Genomic DNA, 11,358 nt, shown 5'->3' with positions numbered 1-11,358 from the left:
AAGTTCTTTGACGATGTGATTTCTTTAAAGACTCAGCTTTTATCTACTTCTCACTGAAGGGGGAGCCAACAGCCAGCAGAGGGAGAAGAGGAAGCCCGAAGATGACAAACATGGTGGAAGTTTATGACTGCTGAGACACTTCAATGATACTGCCACACACTGAATGCTCACTCCACTGACTCCACTGACATCCTTGTATGTATGGTGAATGACGTGGCAGAGAAACACATGACTTTGATCAAAATTAAAATGGAAAACATTACTGGCATAGACAGGGACAAAGAAAGACTGAAAACCGAAACCGAAAGTAATAGGCCATTTTCACAGAAGATATACTGACATGTTATCAGTGGTGGAAAGCAAAGGAGTACATTTACTCAAGTATATTTCTGACGTACTTGTAGCTACTTGAATATTGAGGGACATATTGGGTTTTTTTAATCCACTACATTTGGATGACAACTTTATTTCCTTTGATGCTTACATGTGAATGCATCAGTAATAATAATATAAAGACGGAGCACAACAGAGGCCAATTTGCCTATAGAAAGCACTTTTACTTTTATACTCTTTATATTTTATTATCCCAAGTGGGAAACTTGATTTCTAGTCAGGGGTATGGATAAAAAAAAAAAGCAGATAAAAACAACACAAGTGCAATAATATACACAATAAAATAAAACACCAAACACTATAAAACATAGAACACTTTAAAATTACTATTTAAACGTGCATTTTGTTGATGAAACTTACATACTTTTACTTGAAATTGAGTATTTTTACTTTTACCTCAACAGAAGATCTGAATACTACCTGTACTGCAGTTCATGGTAGAAAATATTACCAAGGTCCAAGCTTCCTATATACAGGTGTGAATAACAAAATCAGTGTTGGTTGATTTCCATTTAGTTGCTTCAGTTTCAGGGTCCCTTTCTCGTGCATGCAGACTCACAGTCACACTGTCATGGCCTAATGTAGTTCATATTATCAGTAACACCTGCGGTTTTCTATGACAACCTTTTTGGCCTGTGACTTTTCATAAAAAAATAGCAGTGACTTAGGCCCCTCGTCACATTTCATAAGACATTTCCCCAGTAAACTTCTTATATGATTTCATTTAAATAACTGTTTCATTCCCAAAAGGTAAAAAAAAAGGCATAGAGAAAAGTCCAAAAACTGAACACAAATGAGTGTAGCAGAACTTTTTCTTCCTCTCCCTTCAGCATTAATCATCTTATGACCCCTCAGGTTAATCTTGTGACCATTTGAAGGTCAGGGACTAAACAACTATAAATATAGTAGTTGAAGCTCACTCCACTACATTCTCCAGTATATTATAATTTATCAGTCACAGCCTCAATCCTTTACCTTTTGCTTTTGATGCTTTAAGTACATTTTGCTTACAATGTTTCTGTACTTTTACTTAAGCAGGAATTTCCTTGCAGGACTTTTACTTGTATGGGAGAACTTTTTGCATTGTTGTATTGGTATGTTTACACAAGTAAGGATCTGAATACTTCTTCAGATCTGCAATGTCAATAATGGGCTTGTGTAAATCCCAATATGATCTTGTTACAACTATAATCAATGATTTATGAACAAATAGACAGCAGTCTAATCAATATGAAGTGCTGATTAAAAAAAAGGCATCAACAAGAAAAACTGTATTTTCATTCAACCATGAATGAAACAGGTCATCGTTTGTTGAGTGTTGATAACCTGTCATTTGCGTTATAAGTCTTTAAGTCTTTTTTTTTAGTCTTTGCCCTCAAATACAAATCTAAAACAGCACATTTTATTAGTCTGTTTTATTCTTTCAAAAAATACTCTAAAGATAAAAAATATTTACAACTCTCCTCCTCCTCCTATGTCGGACCTGTCCTTGTCTCATTTTGCACAGTAAAGCAGATTGGCTGAGATGATGAGAGAGCGGAGGGGAGAAACTACAGGGATCAGTTGTTGGACTCTGTTCAAACAGCATAATGAAAGCTTAGATCAGACAAAACCGATGTTATTTAATTATGTGAGAAACAATGAGGAGTACTCATCAAATCAATTGAATGGATTTTCATCATCACACATTGTGAATAAGAAGTAATAGATTACTGACAACGTCTGACTGATTTAGTGTAATTGGTCGACACATAAAGTGACTGCAGCTGTAAGGATATCAAAACAGTATGTTTTTTTTGTTTTTTTTTTTACAGCCAAAGCCTTATGGATTCTCCTCATATCATATACTGTATATTACGTCAGTTGATGACTCTTTTGTTTTGCAAGTTTGGCCTGAAGCTCAGTCACCAGTGTTGCGGTGAACTGGCAGGGATGTGGTGATATATCATATAACTTAACTTAGCCCCAGGACATATACAGACCCAAACAACCATGTAGGAGATAATCTTCTATAATACTCTCTAAGCAAACCTCATTGTAAAAGCATCACTGATCTTTTTTTGGAGTAACATTTGATTAAACAAGGTATAAAAAAGTTCACTACTGATTAATAACCATTAAAGATGCACGTGTTTAGTCCTTATTCAGCTATTGTGTATGCACGGGGCACAAAGAGAACAAGTGAGCATGTGTGGCTCTTCATAAGATGATCTGCAGTTTGTAAGAAAACAGAGCACACCCTCGAAACTGTATGCTGTATTTAATTCTATTTACTTTCCCACTATCTAAATTTAGGCCTGTCATTTACAACTTCCATATCTATGGTTTATGACAATGACTGTGGTGATGGCTCTTTAATTTGTTTGTCTGAATAAAGGCAGGAACATCTTGTTTGAGTAACATGGCAACACTGTCCTCAGTCCACACTGCATCAAATGATATTTGCAGTCATAAGTCATCTGATGATGAACAGCCTCTTGTCTGCGATGAACTCAACGTCCATATTTAGCCGGTTTAATGAGGAAGATATGCAGTAAGGGTAACTCACCTAATCCATTCAGTCACTGAGCCGTGACCAGCTGGGTGTCATGCTCTTTCATGTGGGCGTTTGTCATGCCAACAGTCACAGAGAATAGGCACACACACAGTGACAGAGGACATATGTAAATAGTGTGTGATCAACTGAAGATCATATTTAGACACTAAGGTGACACACCAACATAAATTAAATTAAAATTAAAGTAATTTTAGCTAACCAACTTGGAGAGGAGACCACACTCCACTCAGCTTATTGTAAAATGGGCTGGTACTGACTGAGGCTACTGTTTAGCAGGTATAATGTTTACCATGTTCACCATCTTCATCAGTTTAGCATGTCAGCATGCTAACATTTGGTATTTAGCACTAACCACAGAGTACAACTGAAGATGTCATTAGTTCTTTAGGTATTTGATCATAAACCAAAGTTTTGGACGATAATAATATTGAATCCGAAGTCGGAGGCATTATGTTTTCGGATTATCTCATGAAGGTGATATCTCTGATGAACTGATTAGATTTTGCTGCTTAAATCACAGTTTTGGCCTTGTGAACATGATATCTCAGTAACGACTGCTAAATATCAGTTTCATTTGGTGTTGTTTTTCAATTTTCAGGATGGTGTCAACGCCATGAGGGAAACCATGACTGGCTCAGAAAGAAAACGAAGGGCATCTGGAGAGGAAGGGTTTAGATGCAGAGCGCAGGCTGAAGCGACAAAAAACACTCTCACCAAAATGACAGAGAAAGAGATTAATAAGAAGAACCTTGCAAGCTGCAGACCGCCTCGACTCGTCCTCCCCACGCTGCGATTTTCCCAGCTGTCTGGACGGACTCTGATGAGGCACGTCTTGTGTCCAGCAGAGAGTGTCAAGCTGCCAGAGGGAGATGAGGTGAGAAAAATTGTCACTGCAAGGCACAATAAAACCTCGACATTACAGTTTATCCTACCCTGCAGGAGCAGACAGGTTTACCACCCAAATTAAATTCTTCAATGTTCTTGAGAAAATAACTATTGAACGTCATATTGTAGGTTAGTAAAATACATATTCTATGTGTTATTTGAAGGGAGTCCCTTAAAGATCCTTAATATAAATGACCTCTTTGGTTCTTCAAGAACGCACGGTTTAAGAAGGATCTTTATAGTGGCCACCATGAACAGGAGAATATGATTTACAGCAAAAACTGTTTCGAGAGTACATACGGGTATGGAAGACGAAATTTGGAAAAAACACTGTGAACCTATTCTTAAGATCATTTAAGAAACTGAACTTTCAAATAAAGAACTTTGATGACACTAAATTAACCATTTTAAAGTTGGATTGTAATCAGTATTTTTTGTACTTAACAAAACAAATAACAAGGATTCCACTTGCAGCAAAAGCACCCAAGAGACTTATTCACTGACTCTTTGCCGTTCCCCTTTACTGAGCCAGGTTCAATGTGTTTTCAGCTGGTTTGTTCAGAGTTTATATGGCGCATCTGTAACGTCACTGTTTTTTGGTTCCACTTCCCACTTGGATCTCATAGCTTTCGTTTTCAGCATAAAATGCTTTTAAAACCCACTGTTCACTACCTGCACTTCCACACAAACTGGCACCACACCAGAGTTCGAGACTCAGCTGGCGGAACACAAAGAGTTAGCGTGAGCATTTAGCAACTACCAGTTCACCTGTTTTCTTCAGAGTCTTCACGGATTGTGCGACCAGAATCAGACTTAAAAGAGAAGCTCGAACATTGGACTTAGTCTCAACTGAGGCGCCTTGAAAGACATAACTCTCTCAGTATGTGTACAGTAACCTCAACAGTTCACAATATCAACTTGTTTTTACAATTTTTTTCTTTTTTTTTTTTCCTGCTGCAGGAAAAATCTAGTTATATTCACGTTTAATGTTAATTCATACTCTGTCATAGTGAAACCATCTTCTGTGTGTTTTGCCTGCAGGTGGATTGGTTCAGTGTGACGGCAAGCTGTAACCAGTGGTTTCACCAAGTGGTGCGTTGGTGTACGAGCCTGAGAATGTGCGGAGAAAAGGAGGGTTACATTTGTGTAGTGTGTACACTGAACGACGGACACATGTAGGAAATAAATGGAAGAGAAAAGCGGGAGATTTTTCAGACAAGAATGGATCTGAAGAGCCTCTTGTCTCGTCAGCCCTGTTATGTGGAGCCACCAGTCTGGACTGTGATTCAATCTCTCTACCCCACCCCCCCACCCCCCACCCCCTCCTCACCCCTGTCTTGTCTGTCTGACCCTTTGTAACAACCGTATCTCCTCTTTGACTTGTTGCCAGAACCTATAATGTTAGTTATTTTTTGTATTTTTTACATATATATTATATATATATTTCTTCTTCTTTGAATTGTTTGTGGTTGTCTAAATGGAAAAAAAAAAAAACAAACCACAGGTGATGGACGTGTGCTGCATGGGATTCCATTACATTTGCGCAAAGGAGTCTTAAACATTGGTGCACCAGTAAAGAGGGTTAATCAAGGGGTAATATATATCTTCTCTGGAACTTCTTGCATGTGTAAACCAGAGCTAAAGGGGACAGAAAGTCAAGGTTTTCATCCCTATCCCCAAAAGAATTACTATAACTTTTTTTTCCTTTGAAATTCCAGTGTTTAGTACATGCATCTTAATTTAATTATTCCCATTTTTTTGTAGAATAGGTTTATTTATCTTGAGCAATAATTTTGTCTGAATTTGACTTTCAATGGTTTGATCTCCGCTGAGTCTGTGTTGGTGCTTTATCGGATTGGTGTGATGTACAGAAAAGCTACAGGGGTGGATGGTTCACTGCTGTGGAGTCGAAATACAGGCAGGCCGAAGGAAAAGTCTTGCTGACATGTACATCCACAGCATGTGAGCTGGTAAATGATACTGTGGGAAGGACTGGGGGTAGCTGAAGATGTTACAAGTTTATATTGTGGAAATAAAGCCCTTTTGTTCTATGGAGAAGTCTCGTGCATTGACTTGAACATTGGTAGAAAGAAACCACTAGATGTCCTCGTAATCATTATAAGGGACCATCAGACTTTTTTACACTCATTTATTCTTTTACACCCAGAGTAAATTTAGCTGAATCATTTGCCAACCCATGTCTTATGAAACACAGTTTTTACTATAGTTGTATTGTTTGTAATGAAAGTGTTGTTCCTGGTCTTCCTGGTCTCAGCTGAAACATAATTTCACAAAACCAGTTTAAAGCTACCATTCAGAGTTTCTCTCCTGACAGGCTGGACACCTGGTGACTGCAGTGGACCAACCATATTGAATGGCAGTTTTCCCCAATTTTGCCAATTGATCGTGTTCTGAACAAACTATTGCCTCAATGTCACTTATCCACCAGAACTGGGAGCAAACTCTGGAATTGTTGCAGAGGTAAAACTTTATTATGTGGCAGGTGTGCTCTTAAATTTCATGTTAGTGTACTGTAATCTAAAAGTTTTGTGTACAAGCTGTTCCCACTAAATCTTTGAGTAGAGTGAGCGAAATGGGATTCAGCTGAATAATGAAAATGTTTACGTTATGACACATCATTTTGTTTGTGTTTAATAAACAATAAAACATTCAGCAACCTGGTAATTTTATGTCATAAAAACAATTATTTCCCTGTTCATATGACATGGAAATAAATGCTCAAAAAACTATTATTTTGTTGTGTGAATTTCCAGTCAGACGAAGCCGCAGTTAGTTTGTCTGGTGCACTCATAACCTTCATGTTACTGTTTCTGTTATAAACTGAAGTTTTGTGTGTAAGTTCTTTGACGATGTGACTTTTCTTTAAAGACTCAGCTTTTATCTACTTCTCACTGAAGGGGGAGCCAACAGCCAGCAGAGGAGAAGAGGAAGCCCGAAGATGACAAACATGGTGGAAGTTTATGACTGCTGAGACACTTCAATGATACTGCCACACACTGAATGCTCACTCCACTGACTCCACTGACATCCTTGTATGTATGGTGAATGACGTGGCAGAGAAACACATGACTTTGATCAAAATTAAAATGGAAAACATTACTGGCATAGACAGGACAAAGAAGACTGAAAAACGAAACCGAAAGTATAGGCCATTTTCACAGAAGATATACTGACATGTTATCAGTGGTGGAAAGCAAAGGAAACATTTACTCAAGTATATTTCTGACGTACTTGTAGCTACTTGAATATTGAGGGACATATTGGGTTTTTTTAATCCACTACATTTAGATGACAACTTTATTTCCTTTGATGCTTACATGTGAATGCATCAGTAATAATAATATAAAGACGGAGCACAACAGAGGCCAATTTGCCTATAGAAAGCACTTTTACTTTTATTACTCTTTATATTTTATTATCCCAAGTGGGAAACTTGATTTCTAGTCAGGGGTATGGATAAAAAAAAAAAGCAGATAAAAACAACACAAGTGCAATAATATACACAATAAAATAAAACACCAAACACTATAAACATAGAACACTTTAAAATTACTATTTAAACGTGCATTTTGTTGATGAAACTTACATACTTTTACTTGAAATTGAGTATTTTTACTTTTACCTCAACAGAAGATCTGAATACTACCTGTACTGCAGGTTCATGGTAGAAAAATTACCAAGGTCCAAGTTCCTATATACAGGTGTGAAATAACAAAATCAGTGTTGGTTGATTTCCATTTAGTTGCTTCAGTTTCAGGGTCCCTTTCTCGTGCATGCAGACTCACAGTCACACTGTCATTGCCTAATGTAGTTCATATTATCAGTAACACCTGCGGTTTATTCTTTGTGTGGGTTGATTTGAAAGTGATTGCAACACTAAAACAATCCGCTTATTTCAGGCCAGTGGTTGCGTACTGATGGTGGACAGCCTCTCTGACATGGTGCTACGTGGACAAGCCGTTCAAGTCCACCTGGAACCTTTAGACAGGCTGGAGTCTTTAATGGTAGAAGTGCAGGAATGGAAAGAATCTGCAGCTACAACTTTTCTTCAGAAAGACTCAACTCTTACCTTGCTGGAGGTAAAATCCCACAAATTTGAAACGAATATTAAGACCATAAGGCTGTCATTGTTCAGCTCAGCTTATTTCTTACATCCACTGTATCCAGCTGCATCGTGTCCTAGTTATGTCCCGGCTCCTTCTGGATTTTAATCTGCACTGGAAAAGTTTAACCTGTTCTTCAGCCGCCACATTTCTAATAAAATTTAGAGCTGTTTCATCACCATTTGTGGTGTTTTACAAGAATATTGAACACACTTTTACATGTCGATGTGGTCACAGATCCTTAGTGGCTGTAGACAACCTAACTTTGTGATTACCCATTTTAAATGTCTGTAAAGCTGATCACACACCACATCTGCTTTCATACTCTAACAAACCTGTTATTATGTTAATTTTGTCAGATGACATCATTATGTATAATGAAATAAGGATCTGATGTGCACCGCATCAGCAAGTAGTGTGAAATGAGCCATGATTTAATCACTATTTCTTTCTGGTTCCTTTGTCCAACAACAGAAGCAGATAATAAGTAAATGAGAGCAACTAAGTCATGAGTTTGCCTATCTTAAAACAAAGTATGTGTTATCAAAGAAAGCAGGACGGGACAGAACAGAGGTTTTTCTATCTCCCTCCTTCCCTTTGCTTTTTTCCTTTCTTTCTCTCTCACTAATTACAAACACTGTATATTTGTTAAGACAAAGTCTGTATCAAAGGAAATGCATCATCAGATATTCATCTTAAGTCAGTTGCAAATAAATATAGCCAATACAAGTCAGTTTCAGGCTTCAGAGATGTTAGCTGTTTCAGCAAAAGTAGACCTGGTGTGTAAAGGTAGCAGAGCTGGTGGACATCTGCCTTTACTTCTCTGGGCCTGTTAGTGCAAAAGAAGCCTCACAGCTATTCTTTTCATCACAGGTTCTGTGTCCAAGATGTGAAGTTGGAAATGTACGCTCTCCAAAGAGGAAGGCCAAGAAAGGGAAAGAATCACCTAAAAGTAACAAAAAGAAAACGCTGAGGCTCAACACTCTCACTGAAGTGGAAAAAGCGCTTTCAGAGACCAAGGATTCTACCTCTGCGGTAAGTGTGGCCATTCCAGCAGTTGCCTTCAAACACAAATATATAAGGGACTATGTGAGTAGATGTAATTGCCAAACTAACACTGACTTGTTCTCAATCTGCCTTCATTTTGTTCACCAGATGGCAACTCTGGAGGAGCTGCAGGTTCGGGAGATGGAGGCTTTCTCTAATCTCAGGGCAGCAAATGAGTCAAAGCTCCTTCCCACAGCAGACTGCATGGACCTAAAGGTGTGTGTCTGTCAGAAGGCGCCCATGGGTGCGATGCTGCAGTGTGAACTCTGCAGGGATGCCTTCCACAGTGTGTGTGTCAGAGAGGCATCAGACTCCTGCGAAACACAGCCATGGCTCTGTCCGTATTGCCAGCGATCAGAAAAACCACCCTTGAACAAAGTCCTCTCCCTGCTATCGTCTCTGCGGCGCATTGGAGTGCGCCTGCCGGAGGGCGACGCTCTGCACCACCTGGTTGAGAGGACAGTTAACTGGCAGCACCGAACACAGCAGATCTCACAGACATGTAACCTACCAGAGCTGGAAGAGAGACCAGGAACTCCTCCCACCCTGACATGCTGGGTTTCAGGCAGCAATGACACTCACAACAACACTCAGGTGCCTCATCATCAGCTTGTGTCACTGTTTTTGCAGTTCAGTGAAAATGTATTATTTGCAGATGTTAACTGTAAGATTTGATGTGTGTGTTACAGGCTCCTTGCTTGACTCCAGAGTGGAATAGGACAAGCCATTCTCAGACTGTCTTCTACACCGAACAGAGATGCATACCACTGCAGGGTCTGTGTCATTATATTCTGAGCTGCAGTAGTGACTAAATGAAGAAAACTCTTTCTGTAGATAGTTTGAAAACATGAGTTGTGGTTAATTGTTCATTTTAGATTAGTATTGTTTATATTCTGGGTGTTTTTCTGTGTGACAGGCTTGAGTCAGGAGCTGGAGGAGCTGATGGTGGAGGGGCTCCTGCTGCAGGTGTCTCTGCCAGAGGTTCAGAGCCTCTACCACATTTTACTGGACAGAGCCACAAGCGAGCACATAAACAGATGCATGTTGCCACCACAGGACGAGTCCACAGACTGTGACAAACACATGCAGTTTAACTCTCAGGGAAAAAATCTGCCACTGGACCAGGTACAAACAAAGAGAATCTATGAAAACACATAACATAATAACTGCCTCAATATCAGTTTTCATTTGTGTTGTTTTTATTTTCAGGATGGTGTCAACGCCATGAGGGAAACCATGACTGGCTCAGAAAAGAAAACGAAGCGGCATCTGGAGAGGGAAGGTTTAGATGCAGAGCGCAGGCTGAAGGACAAAAAACACTCTCACAAAAGACAGAAGATGAATAAGAAGAACCTGCAGCGCAGACCAGCCTCGACCTCGTCCTCCCCACGCTCGGATTTCTCCCAGTCTGACGACTCTGATGAGGAGATGGCTGTGTGTCCAGCAGAGAGGTGTCAGCTGCCAGAGGGAGATGAGGTGAGAAAAATGTCACTGCAAGGGCACAATAAAACCTCTGACATACAGTTTATCTCTACCCTGCAGGACAGGACAGTTTACCACCCAAAATAAATTCATGTTCTTGAGAAATAATTGAACGTCATATTGTAGGTAGTAAATTACATTCTATGTGTTATTTGAAGAGTCCTTAAAAGTCCTTAATATAAATGACCTCTTTGTTTCAAGAAGCAGGTTAAGAAGGATCTTTTAATGGCCAGCATGAACAGGAGAAATGATTACAGCAAAAACTGTTTGAGAGTACATACGGGTATGAAGACGAATTTGAAAAAACTGTGAACCTATTCTTTAAGATCATTTAAGAAACTGAACTTTCAAATAAAGAACTTGATGACACTAAATTAACCATTTAAAGTGGATGTAATCAGTATTTTTATATTAACAACAAATAACAAGGATCCACTTGCAGCAAAGCACCCAAAGAGACTTATCACTCGACTCTGCCGTTCCCCTCATACTGAGCAGTTCAATGTGTTTCAGCTGTTGTTCAGCAGTTTTATGGCGCTGTAACGTCACTGTTTTGGTTCACTCCCACTGATCTCATAGCTTCGTTTTCAGCATAAAAGCTTTTAAAACCCACTGTTCACTACCTGCTCCACACCAAACGGCACCACACAGAGTTCGAGACTAGCTGGCGAACAAAGAGTAGCGGAGCATTTAGCAACTACAGTCACATGTTTTCTTCAGGAGTTGGTGGCGACCAGAATCAGAGCTAAAAGAGAGTGAACATTGGACTTAGATTCATGAGGCGGCCTGAAACTTAACTCTCTGGATGTGTAAATAAACAGCTCAACAGTTCACAATATCAACTTGTTTACAATTTTTTTTTTTTTTTTT

The 11,358-nt window shown here is 39.2% G+C and overlaps 1 protein-coding gene across 1 annotated transcript in view; it reads left to right on the top strand.

Moving 5' to 3' along the window:
- Nucleotides 1-3,668: 3,668 nt before the first annotated feature.
- LOC111234866 (lysine-specific demethylase 5B-like) overlaps nt 3,669-11,358 on the top strand; it is a 24,564-nt gene continuing 16,874 nt past the window's right edge. Inside the window, exons 1-8 of the mRNA XM_022763062.1 lie at nt 3,669-3,824; nt 4,877-4,927; nt 7,756-7,935; nt 8,833-8,994; nt 9,115-9,600; nt 9,696-9,780; nt 9,923-10,131; nt 10,216-10,482. Coding sequence (XP_022618783.1) covers nt 3,669-3,824; nt 4,877-4,927; nt 7,756-7,935; nt 8,833-8,994; nt 9,115-9,600; nt 9,696-9,780; nt 9,923-10,131; nt 10,216-10,482 — 1,596 coding nt within the window. The remainder of the gene's footprint in view (nt 3,825-4,876; nt 4,928-7,755; nt 7,936-8,832; nt 8,995-9,114; nt 9,601-9,695; nt 9,781-9,922; nt 10,132-10,215; nt 10,483-11,358) is intronic.

The sequence above is a fragment of the Seriola dumerili genome, unplaced genomic scaffold, assembly GCF_002260705.1.
Source record: "Seriola dumerili isolate Sdu_G_001 unplaced genomic scaffold, Sdu_1.0 BDQW01000468.1, whole genome shotgun sequence".
Taxonomy (NCBI): Eukaryota; Metazoa; Chordata; class Actinopteri; order Carangiformes; family Carangidae; genus Seriola; species Seriola dumerili.
This window is presented reverse-complemented; position numbering and strand designations above follow the sequence as displayed.